The following is a 24,982-nucleotide window of genomic DNA, read 5'->3' as shown; positions in this document are numbered from 1 at the left end:
AATTGTGCAATTACGTGCGCCATGTAAAATGGTCGTTAAAGGGGGGTATGAAATATCCCTATATGTTTGCCGCCGCGTTACATCAAAGCATTTAATCAGCAAAACTGCGAGAGTTAGAACAAACAATAATGGAGAATAAATTTATTATTACCTCGGTTTCACTAGGTCTTATTTACTCGCCGAAATTATAAAATTAGTTATTTACGTTTCTCTTATAAAACTTCCACATCAGACTCTTTCTCGCCCCGATATGCTTTCGAAGCGCCGGCGCGCCGGCGCCACTGCGGTGAGTTCCACATTTCCCGCTGGCAGATCAGTGGTGAAGCGGATTTCCAGGAAACACTACCGATCCGGAGATGAGCATCCAGTACATACGTCACCATTCTTTAGTGCGGCGTCTCTTCTCTGAGGATTACCTCATCCCTTCCTTCGGCCCCACACTCGGCGACACACACACCCCCTTCCCTCGGCAGTGACGGCAGTGGCGACTTCGGAGGAAGGAGAGACGAGAGCATTAGGACCAAAGCGCTCGCCCTTCGGCTACTAGTCGCGTGTGGATGTCCGCTCCGAGCGGTCGCGAGCTCTCTTTCACTCTCTCGACTTCCCGTTCTCTTGAAGAAAACTTTTATTCTTCTGTTTCGCCTGAGAGTATGTGTCACGCAGTGTCACCAATCAAGAAGGAAAGTGTCGTCGAAGCAAAATCCTTCTTCTGAGATCACCGGTAAGCAAATTTCTGTGATTTAACTGGAAGGTAAGTTTGGATCAGAGGAGATAGAGCTCACCCCAAACGTTATTCCTTTCCCTGTGCCCGAGGATTTATCTGAGAGCTTCTGAGGGACTCAACTCGAAGGTTAGTTTTGATTGGTGAAGATAGAGCTCATCTCGAACAAAATCACTTTACTTGGTCCTCTTCGGTCTTGGAGGATTTGATTGGAGGCGTCAAAAGGCTCTACCCAGGATTCGAACCCAGTATCCTCCGAGCGCTCTAAGGGAATGGGGGCCAGTTTATTTCCCTCCGCCATCTCGCACTTCGAGCATTTTCACAGGGTTTCCGAAGGCTTCATCGGGGATAAAAATTCAAAACACTACGAGATAGAAGCAAATCACTACGCCCACCTCGCTGCCCCCCCCCCCCCCTCAAATGGAAGGAGAATAGTCCAATCGTCTTGGGGGGGACTTCTTTTTATATCGGCTGATTCGAGTAGAGTGCAAATTCACGCGGCTCGTTGACCGTGAGGATAGGTATCTTCCTCGAGGAACCATTCCAAAGAATTTGAGGAGCAAATGGCCTCGTATTCGTTGCAAAATCATATGGAATTTCCTTATATTTGAGAGCAGGTATGTGTTGACAAAGGTCTGCTCTAAGTGCTCTTAAAATTGGAAGTTCTTTGTGATGCCACTTCTTTAAACTTTATGTGCTCCTGAGTTCAACTGTGTCAGGCGAGATATGGTGGAATAGCATGCTGAATAAAATGAAAAAAGTTATTGCACTGTCCACTTGTTATTTCTATTTGACCTGATGACGACGCTAAACGTTGTCTATACTAAAAGATAAAATTCAGCGCGACGCATAAAGAATGGAATGTTATGAAGGCTGAGAAAAATATAAAAAATTCTATAAGAAAGCAGTTGCGACGAAATTAAATTTAGCAATAGGTTAGCGTCGAAATTGTTGTCAAACTAGACAGCTTTTCTTTACATAGTCATCCTCTTAAAACAGTTCTGTTCACCATCGATCCCAGGTTGGCAATCTAAAGTTTAAGTGGCCGCAAGGAAAAATACATCCAATGAAGGTGGATTTTCATGTTTATAACCCATAGGAACTTGTGTCTTTTCATATGATTATCGCCAAAAAACCCTATAAACCTGGACCCGCCCAAAATATTTTTTTTGAGATTAATAATTGATATTCTAGGGAAATGCCAAGGGTCTTATTTTTACTATATTCTGAAAATATTACGTTGATCGGTTGTGTAGTTTCCGAGATACAGGCTGTGACATAAATGTTTCATAAATTTTTCGATGTAAAGGGTAACGTTTTAAAAGTGATTAAATTTTCTTGATTTTTTTCAAAGTTATTTCACAAATGTGGGGTATATTTAAATTTATAATGTTTTATTATAAAATATTCAAATACATACGAAGAAAAATTATTTTAAATTTATGTAAAGTTTTCGTCACGAGTGTTATGAAATTACAGAATCTTGAATTGACAAACAATGAATTTGTTGAAGGTACATTTAAATATTTTTTTTACATGGCGAATAAGTAAAACAGTTGAAAATGCATTTCCTCAATTTTGTAAAATATATCGAATAAATACATATTTGAAAAATATTCTCGCATCACTAAAGAGTGTAATACAGCAAAAAATTGAAAGAAATATGAATGAATTTGTTTCAAATAAACTAAAGATTGATTTAGAGTTGAATGCCAGCGTATACGTACTATTTTGAGTGGTAAGCAGAAAAGAAAATGTGTCCATGTTTCATGTATCGCATGCAGTGCGGTTGGCGGAAGCAAAATATTCTTCAGCACGGCGACGCTATCTTTTATTTAGTATAACAGGGACTAAATGATCATTAGCATCGTAACATACTTCTTTGCCTACCCCTGATGAAAATGAAGTAGTGTGGCTTCTTGGCTTCATACCGATATATGGCCAGTCTTACGTTTGCACTATTACACGCCTGAACTCTAATTGTGACATGCAAGGCCCACATTTCCGCTTTTGAAAGCAAAGAAAATATAGTCCACCACCAACAGCAAAACAGATTGTCTTCCCACAATTTGTCTTTCATGTCTGGCATCGTATTGTCTGCACACTGAAGGTGTCTATTATCACAAGGGACCAATTCCTTCGCTAGGCTATGGTAACCATTGAGTTGTGAACATCCCCAGAATCATCCAAAGAGCATCGCTTGGATGAAAACCTGTTACTACCTCATAACAGTTGAATTCCAATGAAAATTTTCATCTCCTATTTACTGATGCAAGGATATGAAAAAACAATAGACTTAGCATAATTATCTGATTATTCCGTTAGAAAAAAAGGATATCATCCGAAAAATTTATTTCAAAAATGTCTACACTTCATTTATCCTTCTATTCAGGAACATCTATTTCGGATAATAACCTATTTCTTACAAAATGACCTTCCCGTCGCAAATTAGCTGCTTCTCTTTTTACTTTTTTCCGTTGGAGAAGTGATTTAGGCTTCGTTGACTTCGAATCCTTTTCATTATGTGTAACTGGTATCGAAATTCTTCCGGACTTCTCTCGAAATTCTTAAGAATTATCACTATCAAGCCGCAAAACAATCTCCACTTTTGCCCTGGGTTGTCTTCCCGTTCAATTTTCCACAAGTCCACCAGCTTGGTCATCTGCAATGTCAGAGACAACTGCTGCTTCTGGCGGCTCAAGGTGTATTGGGAACACTTCGTCAAAGTCTTCGTTTTTCCGGGGCTCTTTGGCTTCACGCAGTGTAATATCTCTGAGCTATCGATATCACTACTAATAAAAATTTTAATTTAAACTTAGTTACCGGAATAAAAGTTAATAATTGCAAATTTATCGATTAATTGATAAATATAAATCCTTTGGCGAGAATATGAAGGAAAACACGTTGAAATTACAAATATACTCTGACTAGAGCATATAAATCGCAACTTTGAAGATTTGTATAGGGATCCGCCCAATGTGACATTTATGTCACAGTACCATATATCAGAGAATATTACAGAAATGGAAAGCAATAGCAAACATGTTAATGTATTATTAATAATTTTGCATCATTATGTTGATTTATACCAAAAATTGTCGCAGTAGCGCATATAGTTCATGAAAAAATTAAATACTTACACTAAGCGAACGTCCATTTTTAGTGTCAAGGGGAAGGTGCCTAAACTCTTGACAATTCACAAATTTCACTCTCACTTGACAATTCTTACCCTGCATTGAAGCACATAGCTTCCTCTTTCTAATAAAGTATATAACTCAACAAAGTACCGAGCCCGAGCGATGCAAGAGCCATTACGGTGGAGCGATACAGGGTGTGACATTTTTGTTACATTGGGCGGATCCAGGTTAAAATGTCCTCATAGTTTAACTACAGCGGATTAGTAAGAAATGAATGGATGAAACCAGATATCTTACGAAGTAAGCAAATGATCCCTCTTAATTAGTCGTCGAAATGAAAATTTTCAAATAACTGAAACTAATCTAATCAGCTATTCAGCTAACCAGCTACTTGATTACCTAACTCACCTAACCAGCGACTCAGAATCAATCGCTCGTAGTGACAACTGATCGGAATTATTCCGAACAGAGTCAAAGAGACACTTTAGTTTAAGGTAGAACCTCAACTACAAGGACCTTCCAAAACATGCAGTGATATTTTCATACATTGAAGAGAAATGATGTCTTGGTAGATCTGTGAAAAAATAATTGGGGGTCATCTGCTATTAAGCGCTAATAACTGGATTTGAAAATCGTGATATTCAGCTTAAAATTACATTGCTCTTATTTGAACGCAGTCGTCCCTCATATCAGCATTTTATTTCTCAAGATTTTCCCCGATAAGGCTACCTCAAAAACTACTATATGATGATCAAATAATCAGCGAATATAATGTATTTTTTCAGGTTACCTTATCGACCATTTAATGCAGATATTTATGATTGAAAAACGATGAAGAGCCTCACTTCCGTTTTATAGCCCCCATATTGGAACAAACTTGGCAACTATGCTCGAGGAGCTAACAAAAACATTGCCTCAAGTTAACAATGCAGGCGATTTGCTATACACCGAAATATGTAATTTACCAGCGATGGTTGTTAAAGTATTTCCTATAAGCGCCCAAATTTTATTAAACATGCGAATAATCCTGACCGGAATATAATACATCTCTCTAAATTGTAGGCGTATCGCTTCAAAAGCGAAAATTATAGAATTTATTGAGACTTGCGACAGTTTATCTCTTCTTAAGAATACTACTTCAAATTGTTTTACGTTTATTTCGAAAAATATACATCGTTTTCAACTTGTAGAAAATACTTATTTAAATAGAAGTTCATTATCTAGCGCATTATGTATTTCATCATCAATTTAATTGATATTAAAAGTCTAGGATAAGGTCTACAAGTAAATGAATGTACCACGAGACAAGTATATTACCGCTGGGTACCGACTATGTAGTGTTTGCAAATACAATTTCGCGAACGCTCTAATTAATCGATTAGTCACCCTTGTAATTCTTCAAGAGTATGAAATAGAAGAGAAAAGAGTACCTCTATTTTTCACTGCCCAACCAATTTACTTTGATACGTTTTCCAAATGTCCAATTAGCATAATTTGAAAAAACAACAGTAAATACATCTATTCATGAAGTCATTGCAGGAGGATAAAAATTAGGATGCATTCTTGAGCAATCGGTGACATCTGACAAGTCTGTAGAAGTTGCAATGCCAGCCTTCCAAATTTAATGAAACTTAGGTACTCGGAACAAGGATTATTTAATTATCCAGATACTAATGATTCGAATTGCATTTGGGTTATAAAAGAAACATAAGTGTCTAATTTCCACTAATCAAGTCCTTATTAATAGTATGGATGAGGCTATTAAATGGAAAATCTACAAAGAAATAAATATTAAAGAGCTTTGTGTCAGTCATTCGACAGGGACTTTAATCTTCTAAAATCAAGGCATAAACATGTATTATTTAAACAATTATGGACACTTTATGTTGGGAAATATTGAAAAATTTCTTAAGAAATTAAAAATCAGTAGCTTATCGTATCTTTTAAAATTTGAACTTTTATTACTAATGACTTGTTTTCATCTTTAAAAACCAATGATGATGAGACCTAATTTAAATAAGTTTGACGAAAGGATTTGAATTTTCATTTTTGTCTTCAATTTTATCATTTGCTAAAAATTAATATATTTATGAACCCGGGTTAATATGGGATTAATCAAATTAAACCATAGCATAGATAGAAAATAACATTATCAAAATTAAATGAATCTGAAGTTGACAATGATAAAATTGAAGAACATTGCCAAAAAATGCACGTCGGCTATTTGGCATCCTTCAACAGATTCATTCGTTGGAATCACTTCGATGGAATTGATGGATTCACTTTCGGCCACATTTCGTTCCCTCAAATTATCCAAGCTCTTACCTTTAGAAACAAATTTGCCTTTAAATCGGCATAATGAAGCCATCACTTCAGCCCAAATGTATATTTAATAATTTAAGGCTAAGTAAAGTGGATAATAAAACGAGTAATATTGTCACAATGATTTTCTCAACTCAACGAGGTAGCGTTAACAAACCTCAGAGTAAACAAACAAAGGTGCTAAACCGGTGCTGAACTACTATATGTTGACAGCGTTGCCGAGTTGGTGGTCAGCAATTATGTATAAATCATTTTTCCAAATTAGGTTAAAATTAACAGATCTAAAGTCCTCACTGGTTTAGTACTTTTTATTCATCACAAATGATATAGTTATGAAGCTTTACCGTGTTTCCAGAGAAAGTTTTTTAATTCTTCCGATACCTAAGAGTCAATATAACAGCCATTCTTAATATCACAGGATTATTCCATTTTTAGTAAAATACATGCATTGTACAGCTATTTTGATTGATTTAAAATTACTTTTAATTTTTTATAAATGACAAATTTAGCCATTATAACTCTTTGTTGTCGAGTTTATCTAACTAATGAAAGCAGTATTTCGAAGCGCAGGCCTTAAAGCAATTTGAATAAGGACCGAAGCGCTAAAACTATACTCACATACGTAGCCCTTGCATTTTTTTGGAGCCCGAAATTAAATATTTTCAAGCTTAAAATACCGTCGAGAACTAAAACAATCACAGAATACGATAAAGAGTGACATATACCGATCGGATTGTCGATACAAGCCTAAGGGGAAAAATAGAAGTGCAGTGTCTTCACTCGTTCCTCTACATGGATTGAAGGCGACAAGTGGCAGGGACTGACAATGAGCGGCATACCAGAGAAATAGACACAAAAATTACAAAGCGGTTACTTTGACGAGGTCTGCTGGACAACAAAATTAGCTAGTCATACGAATAATAATGAGCTATTGCCTATTTGCAGAGCTCACCTCAGCACGAGCCGAGGTTAACTAAAGTACTGCACCGCCAGATGTTATGATACGACGATTACGGAAAAAACACGCACTTGGCCGCTATGGAATAACAACAATACACGTGTTTTGTTGCTTAAACTACAGATTAAACGCTTCAAACAAATTACTTTTTTCCTCGTTGAGGAAGAAGAGAGCTGGAGCAGGCCATGTGCCTGACTACAGAACGAATTCTAATATCGTTTAAGGCAGGCATACCGCGTTGATCAAACAAAACCAGTCCTAACCGGGCAAAAAATAAAAAAAACAGCTTTAAAAAATTTAACAGTGATTTCATTGAGTTTGGACATGGACCATCAGCAGGCTTCAAAAGTGATCCTAATCACCCCGTACTTTTTTTGCCATTTTGATGTGCACTAATGTAAGACATTGAAATTACATTATAGGCAATGCGCTTCTTTATGGAGGCGAGGGGAATTACGGTCGTAAACATCTTAGTCCTCCCTTCTGATGTGGAAAGAGGACCTCTGAGTAAATATAAATAAGAGCATTGCACGTATTCTGCGCAGGATATCAAGATTGAAAGGGATTACATATCATGCGATGGATCTTATTGCCTCGCTACGACAATAGCTTTTGATTTCTTGCCGTTAATCTCGACTGACTTTTTTATACTCACTACATTTTATGTTAAATAAGAACTAAAAGCCTCAGGATACTCATAAAATCAAATTTAAATTGTCAAAATAATCTTAATCTCAATTTAGCCGACTCAGGGAAAATTTGATAAATGTTACATTTCCCAATCTAATAAGTAAGTTAGGATTTCGCTACTGGCTTCGGCGTTTGGTTATTTCACAGCTAATGAGCGCGCTCTTGCATATGTATATTCCTTAGAGGTATGACTAAGATGATTGCGGATTCATTTCGGATTATAGTTTTATTTTCATGCAATTTAATGCTCATAAAGAGGATGTATCAGGATTTTAATAGAATCTACTTAAAAGTATTTCAGTGGCTAACTTATACAATTTTCCGTTAGTAGTAGTTTCACGGGGCCAATTGCATTTTTATGAAACAATATTTTCTGAACAGCGGTTGCCCGTACGAGGTGAATTTTGACACTGTTGTCCTAGTTTAGTCTTCCGTACCTTTGTACATACGAAATCCATTGCTCAAAAATAGGCGTTGATTTATAACGATTTTGCAACTCGTGACAAGGGAAATCCAAGCTCATCCCCAAAAATAAGGAAAGCCAGTGCGTGCAACAAAGACCATTGTTACCAGTATATATTACCGATTGGCGCTCATTGCCTCGCGTAAAAAATTAATGGGCACGATTTTTATGAGCGTTCGAACTAGAGTCTATTGGTAAAGGAAAAAAACTCCAATGGCCGTAATGCCTCATTCACATAACGATTGCTCCAGCGATTGTCGGAACTATCGTGCATTCACACGACGATGGTTAAAACTTGCGCTTCCCTCTAGTGCTGACATCTAAAGTGAACGGGAAATTGACGGTTAGCAAAGCTGTTGAGATATGCAGTAACGTATATATCTACGTAGTAATACCCTGCGAGCCGGCTCCAGGGCGCTTGGCACGGGGTGACCAATTACACGGTCCAAAAACGTCACGCATACTAACAAAGTATACTACCATATGCTGTTATAAATAATAATAAAATTAATATATATGCATTAAGGTTTACATAAGTTTGTTGGCTGCACTACAAGTCATCTAATCTATTTATGAGCTCTAACGCTGCCGTTACAATCTCTTATTGATGGTGGAAAAAAAGGCATTCTGAATCTGTCTGTTCTACAATCTATCCCTCTTATTTTTTATATGATCTGATGTACCGCAGTATATTGGCGTTCGTAAGTTATGGCCGACTTCGTCAGAAAAGACACTGCTCTTGAATTTATCTAAAAGTTTTAGTCTATTTTTTTAATCTACGGTCTGGCAGAGATTCTCATCCGAGTTTATCTAAAAGGTCAGTTACATTAACGATACTATCGTAACGAATTTTCGCGTACCTGGCAGCTCTTCTCTGTACGCGTTGGAACTCTGTTTTTAAGCATATTTCATAAGGATCACAACATTGGTGGTGTATTTCAAATGGGTCTAACGAGGGAGAAGTAGCTTATTTCTCTAACTTCATCGTCACACTTTCCCAGTATTCTTTTCTCAAAACCAAATTTACGATTAGCTTGACCTGTTATTTCCTTAATACGTATATTCCAAAATCGATCATTATTGTGTCTAACTCCTAAATCTTTACGGAGTCTGCAGTATCAATTTGGTACCCTGAATGAAATATCCCTGTTGCGGGGAGGTTTTTTTCCAGAAATTTCTCGACTCCACACATTTTTTAAATCTGAACTTCAAAAAAAAGTTTAAAAACCCGTTAAATCCATAGCTAAATCAAAGTAACGATTCATAAACAATAAAAAATATTAAAAATAAAATCTAAGTATTATGAAGACTGTTAAACGTTCTCTAAAAGAGACATCGTGTGTAAGGAACTTAAAAGGTAACGTACGTAAAAAACACTAACTTATCATTCAGTAAATGAAATCATGATTGTTACTTCTGGTACCACTCCCTCTTGCCTTAATTGTATTCATACGATTTGTATATTTTTGCAGGAAACAAGTAAGCAGAAAGTACCTGCTTTGTGATAAAAATTCTTCTCTATTGAAACCCAATTACACCGTTTTCTTAACAAACTTTTTCCCTCATATCGTGAAAGTGTGAAATTTTCGCACAGGTTACCCATTCAACAATTAAAGAAATAATATTTTACTCTCATTCCAGGTCACCGTAATCAGCTCAAATAATGCCGGTTAATGCCGCTGTATCCGCCTTCCTGGTGTTGCTGGTGGCCTCCTTCCACTCCGTTCGGCCCGATGAAAATTGTGATGAGCACACATCCGTCCACATAGCGGACGCAGAAACCTTCCCAAACGGTAGCGTTTGGGACCGTGAGGGGCGTATATTATATCCTCCGCAAGCCCTTAGGTCAGAGGACGGCGTTCTGTACGGTTGCCCATGCAATCTGCCGGACCGCCCTTGCATGAGAAAATGCTGTGCCATGGACCAGGCATTGAACTTCTACACGCTCGAATGCGAGACACACGATGCGGAGCATGGGTGGTTCAGACCGAACGTGACTGTCGACGAGGTGGGCACCACCCACGTCTTGGACGATAGGCAGTTCGCTATTTTTTACGGACAAAACTGCTCGGCCCACCTCCTAGAGCCTATTTTCTACAAGGAGTATGTCCATCACTTACACTTAGGCAACGAATCGCTGCTCATTCCGGATAGGTTCAATTCGTGGTTGGAACCTCGAGATTTCTGTTTCGAGTATTTCCCGGAAGTGGACTCCTATTTTCCCTTCATCTGCCACTCCGATGGCGAAGTGTCGGGCGACGAAATCTCTTGCGTCCGCGTCCTCTTCGTTCTCTATCCGATCGGGATGGTCGTCTCGAGTGTGTTCCTTCTGTTGTCGATCACGGTGTACGCCATCGTGCCGAAGCTGCGCAACCTTAGCGGGAAGTTCATGATGCTTTACATGGTGAGTCTCCTGTTCTCGTTCATCTTCCTGTCCGTCGTGCAGAGTAAGAGAGCATCGCTGTCGGCTAACGCGTGCACGGTTCTCGGTGAGTCCTAGGTATATTCTCTGTTTCATTCCCGGTTCTACAACATGATGTGATTGCTATCATAATAATGAATGAAATGAATGGCAATCAGTAAACAACTCTTTGCAAAAAAAGAATTGATGAATAGATATTTATAAAAATGTATCGATACGTTGGCATGTAATTGTGCATGACATTCTTAGAACTACACCTCGAGGCGTTAATCAACATTGCTACCAAGTAAGCAATGTTAATTAAAGCAATGGGAAGTGTTTAGCCCTTCTTATGCCAATCTTTTCCCAGGCCTAATTCAATTGTGACAACCCCCTCTAACATTTTCTGAAACCTCACGAATTTTCCCGTTATATATCCGTCTATTCATTTAAAATTGAGTATGGGATTTAGTAAAATAAAATGGCCACCAAAATCCAATGGCGGCGCGGCGATCATTGGAAGGAAGATACGAACAAAAAATCATAGCAACGTATTTGTTTATGGAAACAAATGAAGCAAAATTTAAAAAGAAGATAATGGAATGAAAACGAAAAGATGATTAAGATAAGGTAGGAAATGTAAGATGTACTTTTTGAAAAGTCAATTTCACAATGGTTTCTTTCCATATGAACAAACATTTGTTTATATAAAAGCGTATTCAAACGAAAGAGGAAAAAGATAAGGTAGGATATTACTGATTGTTTTTGATAAATTACATTCTGTATGTAAAATTTTGGTGTTATCAAAATCGAAAGTGTGGTTGTTATTAATTCCATAGTTAAGAAGTGCACATAATGCTATATTTAAAGAAGATACGTGCTTTTGACTGTTGTCCCTGTCTTGTTGCCGATTGCAGTAGAAAGATTTCTAAATAAGCCTTCCTTAAATGATATGTAAGGTAAAAATGATTTTATATTCATTGTTTGTGATGAATGTTATCGGTGAGCTGATGCATCAAAAGCAGTGAATAAAATAATATGGAGGATAAGTGCAACAATTATTCTTATTGAATTATTTGTCTAACGAAAATTCACATTTCGTTGAGTGACTAAGTCATTTAGCTGTAAACATCTTCCAAATCAGGGTATTTATAATGCCTTCTTCATCACAAGTTGTCATCTGCTACTCACCAGATGATTTTATTGCGCATCATATTGGATATTTAAGCTGTAATGCGATTTTTGTGTATCCCAAATCAATGAAACATTAAAAAGAGGTATTCCTGAAATTGTATCATTCGCAATCATTGCATATAATCCTTCGATAAAATTCGTCATACTAGGTTAAATTATTGCTAAGGATCTCCAATTTGCGCATTAGCACTAGATTATGATATTCAGTTCTTAAGTAATTTTACTGTGTGTATCATCCTCTTTTACGCTTACTAAGGGAAACTGTAGTCACACCTTGTTAATATATCTAGAATATGGTTGAGTAATGGGAAAAATAATCAATAAACGCGTTTTTAAGTAGCCTGCTCGGTAGAGTTAGTCACACTACGCGTGGGGGCCGTGTTCAATTCCCGATGCAGGCACATTTCTTCTCCGCTTTTTTGTATTTATTTTTAGGAAACCTAAATTGAACTTCTAATGTTATGATTTTCAATCAGAACATTGTCTTTCCTATGATCACTCTACGTCGGGTTATTATTCGTTTGATCTTAGTTGTTTTATCGGGTGCCATACTGATAGTATTTATCGAACTTGTTTGGTAAAAGTAACAGAAATATTCAATGTTCCGTATGAATCCAAATTGCGATGAATTCGATCAGAAACTGGTATTTCTAACTATACTTTTTGCAGTGTTTACTCGCTTTATGTAATGCTTAATCAGTTAAAATGTAGTAAACAGTAGTTTATTTCATTTCGATTATTCGTTATGCAATGATTTTAAGTATAAATTGAGTGTTACAGTGGAACATGTTCTCAACGATTTTTTTTGTTATTGCAGACAATAATTTAGAGAATCTATCAGACTCAAAGAAATTTATTTTATATTTTAAGTCCCTCAGAAAAACGTTGCTCTTCTATAAAAATTTATTTCCATGATGTAGTCTACGTACCATGCTCTCATTCTACGTGAAAAAGGGAATATTGCAAATATCTAATCTAGCCAATGGAAAAGTGAACGATCCTTAAGTAACAAACGGTAGACAAAAAGTGTAAGACCTTCCAGACTGGCCTTTTGCCTGGGGTCTGGAGGGTCTATAATTTCTTATCATTAGTTGTTTCAGGCGTTACTCAATGGAATCAACTTAAAATAATGAAAAGTAAAGAAAACCTTGTTATTCCACATAAATATTTAATGTATGACCATTGTCTGGTGACATTACCAGACAATGGCGTGCTACATTGAAACCTAGGTCGTACAGCAAATATTTATGAATAATTACAACTTTTTATTTACTTCCCATTAAATAATTTATTAACTGGGTAAAGTAAACGTGAATTGCAATACCCCAGAGATGCTAATACATACCTAACATATCTAAAGCGAGTGTAAAGAAAGTTCGGAAAACTATTTTTGTCGACCTTTTGTCGAACCGCTGTACATGCGACAATTAGCCCGACGATGCCATTGGGATTAGGATAGGGAAGGAAGGAAATATCCTGCGCCGCCATTGACAGGGTGTCCAGCCTATCAAAGCAGAAAGATTCCCGGGTTTCCTGGGATATTGTACAAAATTCCAGGTTAATCTAACATGATTACTGCGATGGATAGAAATTTTTAAAAACCCAAAATTACTTCAACACTTTTAAATAATAATATATTTATGTATTTAAAAGGACAAGGAATTGGTTATTTAGCACACATTGCATGTAAAATTTAAATTTATTCAATGTAAGCCCAGAAGCTGATTCGACCTCCTAAGTAGATGTTGACGTCACCTGGAAATCCAATCTTCGCGTTTTTGAGTCTTACTTGAGTTAAGGGTGCTAAACATTTCGATTCTATCTTCTTGTCTGGCATTCCACATCTCGATGCGGCTATAAAAATTCTACTAAGCTTCTGCACTTACAAATGTGAAAAACACATTTTTGGCCGGAAAATGGGCGTTGGACGAGCAAAATTTTATGTGAAATGAATTTGAATTAAAATATTTTCAAATTCCAGGTCGGAGCAAAAATTCGTGAATAATTCATGCATAATTCCATAGACTAAAATTTCACGCACAATTCCCCATTTTCCCAGTCGCTGAACACCCTGATTGAGGCAAAGTGAGTCAGCCCATTCTAAAACAGATTATTAGATGTTCCTAGAGTAAGGGTAGGCAATCATACAGAAGAGAGGGCCAGAGATTTTTATTTGGTAGTTTTTGTCTATGTGTTTCTACTCTCGATCCGGCCGCAGAAGTCAAATAACGTGCAAAAAGGTTGTAAAATGGGCACAGGGCAAGGTTATCAGCTCAGAAATAGAAACGCCTGGGGCCTAAGATAAACAAATGTCGTCCGAAAAAAAAGTTTTCGATACACCTTGAAGAGAAAACAAATATTTTACTGAACTTCTAACTAGTTAAGGTAGTACTTAGATTGGCCTAATTATGGCAACATATTTCATTGAACATTTGTGGCAACATATGTATGAAGCAAGTTGCAAGCCATAACATTTCTAATGGCTTATCTCCATAAATTCTCATAACGAGACTCTCCTGACTCACTTTTTTCTCTCTCATCATATCATGCATTTGTTCTTAAACTAATTAGATCTTGGTTATATTTGAGGCTTTGATTTTTCGGCGTACATCATGGAAACATTAGAAACGCATTAATGTCGTAAAAACGTCTAAAATTATATACCAAAATATTTACGGTGGCTTGCATTCATAATTTATTTTAAAAAAATAAATTATTTATGATTGATTTTTTTCTTATTTATTCTAGGGTTCATCATGTATTTCAGTACACTCAGTTCCTTTTTTTGGCTCAACGTGTTGTGCATTGATATCACTCTTGCATTCAGGTAAGATAACTAGCGTGTATATAAAAATGGGAAACCGTAGCAACGTTAAGGAATCAATATAGGTCAATGAGATGCTAACAGCCATGGCAATCAAGCCGTATTTTGGCAATACATGTATTCCTTCACCCATAATCTCTATTTTTTTTATTGCACCACTTATGTTCCACTGCATAAGAAGAGCTATGTACTCAATGTCTTTCGCGCTGGGATACGAACTAGCAAAAACGCACGCAATATTAAAACCCAATAATTGTTATAATTAGCTGCTTTGGGCGTGACTCTATGGAATCTACTTAAAATAATGAAAAGTAAACAAAACTTTGTAATCCCACAGAAATATTTAACATACGACCTTGGTTTCGACGTGGCTCGTCATCATCAATCTTGTTCCCATGCGCAGCAGGCTGTTACATATCTTACCTCCGACCTGCCAGAACGCTTATCTTAGAATTTTTTATCTACTGTTCGGAGAATGCAGACACCTCCCGATGTCCTCACTTTTTTTTCTGTATTTTCACTATAGAATATACATTACGATTTTTCATAATACTTTCTATTTTCGCATATGAGTATGCTATAGATTCAAAGTGTGTCATTGAGTTTTAAATTCATTTTTATGCCCACATATTTCACTTTCGTCACTTAAATTGTCATTTTTTACATTGTAACAGAAATTTTCCACAATTCCGAAATGTCAATATTTAGTCCCCTGCATCGGGAAATATATATTAGCCTTTCCATTTTCCGCATTTTTTTATTCAACCCATTCTTTCTTATATATTATTCATAACATATATGTCAAAGTGAGCAGGGCAAGGATATCAGAATTAAAACAAAAGGAGAATGAATTTAAAACTGTTAATTAACATTCTAAATGCAAATTTTATATCCATAAATCAAGATTTAAAACAAATACGTAAATTAATGTATCAAATCAATTCTGGCAAGTATCGTATTGAGTACGTGGAATAAAAATTTTTGTTCTATTTTCGCAGGCCTACGCAGTCTATCTCGGGACAATCTCAGCAGGGAGACCGGAAGAAGCTCATCTTTTACCTATTGTACGCCTATGGGATGGCAGTTGTGCTCACCATCGTGGCGATCATCGCCGAGCATCACCCCAGCACCAAAGGCACCGTCCTTCAGCCCAATTTTGCGCATACTTGCTGGTTCTACGGTAAATAATGCTAATGCCATTCCGCCAGGGCAAAAACAAAAGCCGATTCAGGAATCTATTCGAATGGGTATTTGGATTCAGCGGTAACTAGGGTAAGGGGGCACCCATTAATTACGTGAGGCGTTTGGAGGGGGGGGAAAGGGTCAAGCTGAATCTCACCCAACCTCACGTGGGAGATAGAGGGGGGTCCTGGCAAGTACGTATCACACAATCACGAATATTGAAAGAGAGGATCCCCAAGTCTGCCTCGAAGAGTTTCACGGGGAAATAAGGTATAACTAGCGCTCTCAACTGATATTTACATTCATGATGATGTGATTAATAAATTCATAACTCTTCAATACTATTCTTTGCAATCACAAATACTGTACTATAAAATATTTTCAATAAAAATTAAACTAGGTTTTTCCACAAAATATATTTATTAGATTACTACAATGCCCGAGGATGATGCGGAGCGTCGAAACCATGGTAGTAATCTCATACATATTTTATGTGGAAAAACATAGTTTAATTTTCATTTAATATGAATAAATTCCATAAAGTAACGCCTCAGACCATCAACTGCAAAATATTGGAAAATGGTGGATCGCATTGCAGTCATCAGCCCGCCGCGGACATTTTTAAAAACCGATAAAAATGCGAACGAAGTGGCAACAGAAAACGGCCTTCTATGGGATTAAATTGGGCCTCTTCTGAGTAGTCCCGTTTCCCGTAATTTTTATTTCCGCAAGAAGCAGTTTAAAGTTGCGAGAAAACCGGGTTGAAATGCGCGAAACATGTTTCTCTATTTATCCTGGAGAGAATGAGAATGAATATTCCTTCACCAATTTCAGTCATTCTCATTTTAGTACTTTATTAGTCAATAGGATTCACTATGATTCTACTCTACGATCTTAGTAAACTCAAACGCTAGTCTCAACTAATCTGTAGCAAAATAATTTAAATAAAATCTCACGTGAGATTAGGAGGAGAGGGAGGGAGTCGAGCCAAACCTCGAGATTTCTCATTTAAAAGGGGTGAGGGGTCCAAAAAAATCAAAAATAACCTCACGTAATTAATGGATGCCTCCTGATTGTGTTGAAAATAAAATGAAAAAAGACTTTTTAAATACAAGCTCTTCCAAAAACAGCATGAATTGCATTAAGTAAAAAAGAACTTTTCATCCCTCGGAGGTTAAAGCGTGTGTGCTGATTAGGCCACCAATACGGCTCTTCCACACTCATTTCTAATAAGCCTAATCAGCGTCCACTTTTTATTTCCCTAGAAATTAAAATCTTCCATTTTACCTTTTGGTGCATTTTATACTGTTTTTGTAAGATGGACGTTTTTTCACCAGTTTTATTTTATTTTTTATATTTGGCGATGGAGCATGTAATTGATATAACTATATCTCTGAAAGAAATTTTCGCAAAAAAATACAAGTTACGCCAAGTTTTGAGAAGATTTGAAACTATTTTCCACATGATAATTTAGTTAATTAATTAGAGCACATAGGTACTGTCCGATTATTGAATATTGTATCGTCATCCGAAGCAAGAAAGAGTGCATAATTTCAGGCTGATCCGACAATGAGAAGTGGGTTAAAATCAATTGCAAGACACCATCAATTAAACAGACAGACAGGCGAAGCAGGTTAGGAAAAATCGTGTAAAAAAAGACTGGGAACCTGATCCCTATATACCAATAATGGGATCAGTTTGAGCCAAGCTACCAGTTTGAGACCTCAGCATATCGATACCTCCATTGCGAAAACGCTCAACAATCTACCACTGAATGAAATCTGCTCATCTAGTGCTATTAGGTGAACTAGATGAGCGGAATTGATTCGATGGGCAGTTGTTGAGCGTTTACGCAGCGGAGGTATCGATATGACCATCAACAATGTGTTTTAAGGCCTGGTTACACTCTGCATTATCCCGTAATAGTTAATTATTCTAAGTACATGAACGATTTAGGTGGACCTTAACTAAAAGTGTTCAATTGCGTGATCCAAATTAGGACAGGCATGTTTTCAGTAGATCCATTAACATAAGTTGGGTGGCTACACGATACATTTTTGTGTTCATTTACGCGTTCATACATTTAGGCAATAACTTGTTCGGCTAAATATATCGTGTAACCACGCCTTTATATGGGAAAATGTAAAATATTCAAATAAGACGTTTTTTTCAAGGTGTAGAAACTGTCGTATGGGTTCCTAGTAACTGATGTCGCAAGTCGTAGCGTTATCCGAATTATACGATGATACTTGCTTTCTCTTTCCCTTGGGCTACAAACTTATCGCGGTGGATAGGCTTGCGCTTTTCAATGACTTCTACAGCTGCACTGGCGGGATGAATTCTAAATGATTCCCGGTAGGGCCAGATAGGTTGAAGAAAAGGAGCCAGACGACAGATAGTCCACTTGATGTTGTCACGTAAAAAACACTGTTGGAATGGAAGTGGGAAACCTTGACAACTATCTCCTTCCTGAAAACATGGATTACAAACAAATAAGCCCCGGAAACTCATTGAACGGGAGCCGTCCGCAAAGGGCGGGTGCTGTTCATGGCAGCGGGGTCGGCAAGGACCTCGGGGTCGCAACATGCGAAATCCTAAAGAAGACTTATCATCATCAGCAGCAGCAGCAACCGAGAAAGAAGAAAAGAAGACCAAGTAGGCATAGAAAATGAAGTCGGCAATAAATGTAGGGACGTGGAGTGTAAAAGAATTGGATTTTTAGATATAATGAAAGGAAGTAGGCCTTATTTAAAATTGAAAAGGGAAGCATGTGAAGGAAGGGAAGGCTGTCAGAGTGCCTCTTAAATACTCCATGCAAACCTATCATAATCGGTAGAATGCTTCAATAATACTCGCTATCCCTCTCAGAGAGGTCTCTGCCCCCCAAAAAGCCCAAGGTCTCTCTTTCTCCAGTTTTAACCATTTTTGTCTACCGTTTTCTCCGTATGGATTGTTTTTTCGATTACATCTAACCTACTTAAATTCAATTTCAATACGTAAGTTCTGACTGTTACACGGTGTGAAGTGATGGATGCCTCAGTTACAATGGTGCCACTAACAAGCTTCTCTGCCACGTTCAAGTTCCCGCTTAACATCGACTTTTTGGCCCCAAGAAGTATATACATAGATGCAGTTGGCAACACTGCCATAGATTAAAAAATTTACTGTCACCACGATTTTCAAAGGGTTACAGACGATTTTAGAGGGTCGACTCTATGACTCGCGAGATCCTATAGATGGGGAAATTGCTATTTCTTGGATTTATTCGGATAAACAGTATCGTATTTCCACTAAATTGGTTTCAGTGCAGTTATTTCAATAAATAACAATTGATTTTCGATGGTTGATTATGGCCCACGATGTTCGTTATCATCCTTGGTCATTAAATTAGCAGAAATAACAACCCACCATTGTAAATGGGGAAATTAAGTTGATTGTAATTCGTACATATTATTTAACATTATTTCTACCAGGATGTCTCATAATGCCGGTAATGATTACTGGAATTGAAAAATGGCAATAATGGTAGAAAAACTGGTAAATGTAATGCATACAGTTCCATTTCACAGTTATTGAATTATTTAGGACTTCGATAGGAAATGAAAGACCGTATTCTAAGTCCTTTTCTTTTCATTTCAGAGAAGTCTACGAAAATGATTTTCTTCATTTGTCCAGTTGCCATCTTACTGTCGGTGAACCTGTGCCTTTTCATTTACACTGCCTTTCACATATACAAAATCAGCAAGAAAAACAGGCAGTGCACCGACAAAAAAGACAGGCGGTGGTGTGCCAAGAAAGATAAGAATAGGTATGTAAATTGATTGCTGAAGTTAACCAAAAACATCAACACATTTCGGCCAATATGATTAAATGTTCAATTATGAACAAGGAATTAATGAAAGAAAATTCACTAACTCTTATTTAACCATGTGGTATTCCATTTTCACCCATTACATCACGGTGATCTCAAAAGAGATCAGGAAAAAGCTTGTACATCAATTAATTTAAAGCTAAACTTTATAAAATCTCACGTGGATATCAGATGCCTGTTCTACACGCTCGGATCAGCTTATCCGGCTTAGCTCAGCCAAATCGCTCAGCGCGAACCCATTCTTAACGAGAGGCTTAAGTCGACCCCTCGCCATCTGATGGCAATGACCGAAAGCCTAAGAACACTAGCGAATCGGCGAGCAGTGGAATTGGCTTGCATTTGGCACTTTCAAGCCAATAGCTTTCCGGGTTTGAACGTAGCATCCTAACGTCTATTCCTAACCCCCCTCCCCATACACCTCTCCCCTTTCCCCTCTTTTCCCTTTTCCAACACTCTCCTTTCCTCACCATCCTTACTTCAGCTGAGGAAGAAGCCTCAAGTGCTTCGAAAGCTTCGAGTTTATTTTTCCAGCGTGAGTGTTTCTTTTTTGTGTCTCTGTGTTTATAGATATTGACTTGAACTATATATATATATAGTACTAAATTTTCGGTGGGGTATTACCACCTTCACAAGAGTTAGATAGGAGACTGTAGGTAAAGGATAGCTAAGGGAAGGGGAAATAGTGGGGAGGTAGGATCCAAAGGGGGGGGGAAGAGTGTGCTGAGGCAATTAAGGGATTATCGGTTGATATTTAAGCCGGGAGGAAGAAATGCTTTAAATAGCCATATGTACGTTAATTAAATGGAATTACGTTTGAGTGGGTGGTCTGTGGGGGGAAGGGAGGCCAAAACTGATACATGGTAACAATCATTGAATTGACGCCGATGAGTGGCCGCATGTTTCGCCACCGGGAGGGACGCTAAGTGAGAGGAAGTGCATAATGGCCTGTGGTTATTGATCCTTAGGTTAAGGGGAGTTGAGGATAATATATTATAGATAGATGAGGAAAATAATATAGATGAACTTATTCTTGCCCTAGGGTGTAGAGGTGGGTTAAACTGTTCATTTTTATGAACCGTTCACTTTGATCCTGTTCAGTAAAAAGAACAGTTCAAAATATCGGTTCATAGTGAACAGGTAGGGTCATTCGGTAGAAAATATTGTTTATCATGCGTTTAGAGTACATGAAAGCTTAGTGTGGTATCGTAAGGCATTTTAAACAACATTTTTGGAGATGCATCCACATTGCACAATACAGCGCACTTAAAAAATTAAAATTTCAACGTAGGCGCCAAAAACTAAGTCCAAAGATCATCTTGGTAAGGGGACCGAAAAAAATGTTCCACAATCATGAGTTCAATCGTTTCCTAAGTTTATGAATCGCGTTTTAAACAATATTTTTGGAGATGCATCCACATTAAAAAATTTCATCGTAGGTGCCCAAAAGTAAGTCCAAATATCAACTTGGTAAAGGGACCGAAAAAAATGTTCCACAATCATGAGTTCAATCGTTTCCTAAGTTCATGAATCGCGTTTTAAACAATATTTTTGGATATGCATCCACATTAAAAAATTTCATCGTAGGCGCCCAAAAGTAAGTCCAAATATCAACTTGGTAAAGGGACCGAAAAAAATGTCCCACAATCATGAGTTCAATCGTTTTCTAAGTTCATGAATCGCGTTTTAAACAATATTTTTGGAGATGCATCCACATTAAAAAATTTCATCGTAGGCGCCAAAAAGTAAGTCCAAATATCAACTTGGTAAAGGGACCGAAAAAAATGTCCCACAATCATGAGTTCAATCGTTTCCTGAGTTCATGAATCACGTTTTAAACAATATTTTTGGAAATGCATCCACAGATCCACAAATGTTCAAAATACGAAATCAAAATGAACGCGATATCCCAACTGAACGCCCCGAGGAAACTAATATTTGATCTAATATTTCGAACGGTTCGAAAGAACTGATATTTTAAATATCAGTTCAAATATCAGTTGGAACGAACGGTTCGAAAGAACTAATATATTAATATTTGTTCAAATATTAGTTGGAACGAACGGTTCGAAAGAACTAATATTTTAAATATCAGTTCAAATATTAGTTGGAACGAACCGTTCAGTGGCTATCGGAGGGGAATAGTAGAGAAAGAAGGGGAGGGGCTCGGTCGTCTACGACGCACTTCGGCGGCCTTGGATGGCCTCCCTCGTAACCGCCATCTGTTGTACCCACAACGCACTTGCTCGAGTAAGCTGCAGTTCAAAATGCCTCTTGATGATCATACCTACTGTACCGAGTACGCCGCAATTGTGCAGTGCCGAAATGAACAGTGAACAGGGTGTTTTAGAGAACGGTTAATTTTCGAACCGGTTCATTTCAGTGAACAGTTCGTTTTGGCAGTTCGGTTCTTTTTGACCCATCTCTACTAGGGTGGGCACATATGAAAATTTTAGCGATGTAGTTAAATGAAAAATAAAAGTAAAAGTAGGGAACTTACGGGGAAAGGTTGTTTCAAATTTTCGATGAGGCGCTGCCCATCTTTCTCAAGTGAGAAGAGGAGGAAAAGTGAGGGTAGAAGGAAGGGTGCAAAGCAGAGGGTAGAGATGGAGGGATTGGTTATGCTCTAGTGGGCGCGGTTGATTCCTGGTCCAGAAAACGCACTGAAAGCCCATATGCATGCCTGCTCCAAGTCCTTCAGCTCTAGGGGGGTGGTAGACGGGGGAATGAGGCCAATATTCCCACTCTATAGCATTGCAGGCATACATATGGGCTTTCAGTGCGTTTTCTGGGCCAGGAATAGCACTTGAAAGAGGCCCCAAGTGCTTACATATAAATGCGACCCGAATTTCGATAAATAATCATCATCAGGTGATAATTGCTTAAAAGAAGAAGTAGTGTAAGTAATATTCGATATGCATCCAGGAAACCTTTATAAATGAAAGGGAAATTTCACCCTTGGGAAGAATTTTGCAACATAGCTTATTTGGATGGTTGTACTTATTGTATAGTATATTGAAATAAAAGGCCGATCTAAAGCTTCCCCTTCCAAATGGGTCATTTATTGAATTTGGATATACGAATTTTATCAGTCCATCATGGGAATACTGACAACTTACATGCAATTAAAACTGATGGAGGTAGAGGTGATTGAACAAGCGGTGATGTAAGCGGAAGCTTCGCAAACCTGAATGTGTGTGTTATGAGACCTACGCCGAAATTCGTTCCTTAGAACAAATCTGCTAGGTGAGTGATTGAGCTGCGCGATTGTTTTGTTTCACAGTGTTTTAGCTTTAATTTCGCGTATCACCCCACTGTCAGCCTTGTAACTTCCCACCCCCCACCTTTCGCCCGTCAAAGAGGTAGGATTTCAGTTTTTATAATTAGACTGACTATTGACTCCTTCTGTATTTATAATTCCCTTTGCTCTTAATCGATAACTTTTCAAAAAAATCTTCACATTTTTTTCCTATTGAACAAACAATCTTATTCTATTTTTTTCTTAATGACACACAATAGAAGGTCAACCCCAAACCCATTTCAGACAACAGACCCCAGGTTTTAGCACCTCACTGCCATTTTTAGGTACAATATCCTGTGGTGGATTCGTATGGATAGGTGAAAACGTGGAAGGGAGAATCGATGAAAGATTGGGAGATAACTAACTATTGTCTATCATTGTGAAGATTTACAACTTCCAGGAAGTAATGCCAGAAACGATTTCTTCCTCTCTTTTTACCCAGGCTGCGGACCTACGTGAAATTGTACGTGGTCATGGGCATCACCTGGAATATGGATATCTTGTCCGTCATGGTTGGAGGTTCCGAATGCATATGGTTGTTCACTGATATGATCAACACCCTCCAGGGGCTGTGGATCTTCATCATTCTCATCTGTAACCGGAAGGTCCTAGGCCTCCTTAGGAAGAGGTTCTGCAAGAAACCGCTCGCAGCCGACTACCCGCGGGTGGAAGAAACTGATTCCGCGATGGATGATGAAATAGAAACGTCATCGTACTTGGAAGGCGGGAATTTGGTGCCAGGGAAGTCGATGAGGATGAAGAGCAAGACTTCCAACGCTAACGTTGCTTATTCAGGGTCATCTCCAGTGACTGCTGACAGTGATCCGCACATGAGAGGCGGAGGAGTTATAACTCCCACGCCCTCCTCTGAGATAAGCAGTTAATGAGTGGCGTAAGGATTTAACGAGGGGACTAAAATGGCAACAATGTTGAGGCAGTTAATGAGACAATGGTAACGAAACCCTTGGGTCGGGTTCGCGGGATACACTCCTGAGGCGGGGACTATAAGCGATTAGCTTTTCTCCTCTGCCCTCAGAAGGGGAAGGACGGGAAGGAACAAGGAATGGAGGCGCCGCCGCGCAGTTAATGAGACAATGATCCCTACGAGTCATAACAACTCTCCTAACAAGCCTTATCCCTCTCTCTAGTCATTGCTACGTGAGGGGCCGTTTTGAAGTCGCCTCCCATAATTGGCAATCGTCCGCAAGCCAAATATGTTTTCAACTGCCTTACGCACCTGGATTAATTCGTGTGAGTTTCTGTATATTTGAGTGCATCAATTTTTTCTTGGGAGAAGTATTGGTCTCCCCATCGAGAACCTGAAGTACTCTATGTACTCGGTGAAATAATATTGAGTCAAATGAGATCAAATGAAAGCGGCATTCAGCCACGTGCCTTAATTGGTGGCAATACCCAACGTTGAAATGCATCTTTCGATGGGAAGCTCGCAAGTGTTTCCTTAGAAAATAAGGACTTATCAGACCCCTTTATTGTGGAGCGATTTCATTGTTCTACAGTCACTCTTACAAATCTGCAGGGACTGGAGTTAACTGCGCATTATTCATAATGTTTCTTGATGTATTCGTACGCACATATGTGACTGATGTACTAATTTGACGGTACCACCCGAACTTTTACGATTCAAGGCATTGATTATTCCATGTTAATACCATATTTGGGGATGGAACAGCCAAACGCACGCCAGTCCAGCTTGAAGGCCACTTCTCACCGAAGAAAAGTACTTACTTGGTTTCTTTAGTATATATTATTTAAATTTAGTTCTCCCTAAAATTTATGATACCAAAGATCGCAGAGCATACTAGAAACTTCAGACTGCATTTACCGTTAATATTCCCGCCATATTGCAAGATAGTCATCGTATGACACAATAGTGCCTTACTCGTGGCCATAATCAATGGTT

General features: G+C 38.1%; 1 protein-coding gene across 1 annotated transcript; it reads left to right on the top strand.

The window, feature by feature from the left end:
- The first annotated feature begins 464 nt into the window (after positions 1-464).
- On the top strand, positions 465-24,982 carry LOC124171344 (probable G-protein coupled receptor Mth-like 3). Its single transcript, XM_046550500.1, has 6 exons — positions 465-721; positions 9,933-10,780; positions 14,635-14,713; positions 15,709-15,890; positions 19,532-19,700; positions 23,504-24,982. Exons 2-6 carry the CDS (start codon positions 9,955-9,957, stop codon positions 23,943-23,945), a joined length of 1,698 nt encoding a protein of 565 aa, XP_046406456.1. The 5' UTR covers positions 465-721; positions 9,933-9,954; the 3' UTR covers positions 23,946-24,982.

The sequence above is a fragment of the Ischnura elegans genome, chromosome X, assembly GCF_921293095.1.
Source record: "Ischnura elegans chromosome X, ioIscEleg1.1, whole genome shotgun sequence".
NCBI lineage: Eukaryota > Metazoa > Arthropoda > Insecta > Odonata > Coenagrionidae > Ischnura > Ischnura elegans.
This window is presented reverse-complemented; position numbering and strand designations above follow the sequence as displayed.

Bases quoted from the DNA above. Each gene is read 5' to 3' on its own strand.
- LOC124171344 (XM_046550500.1), top strand. From the start codon at position 9,955: ATGCCGGTTAATGCCGCTGTATCCGCCTTCCTGGTGTTGCTGGTGGCC. The intron at 10,781-14,634 runs GTGAGTCCTAGG...TATTTATTCTAG, and splicing joins TAACGCGTGCACGGTTCTCG to GGTTCATCATGTATTTCAGT. The intron at 15,891-19,531 runs GTAAATAATGCT...TTTTCATTTCAG, and splicing joins GCATACTTGCTGGTTCTACG to AGAAGTCTACGAAAATGATT.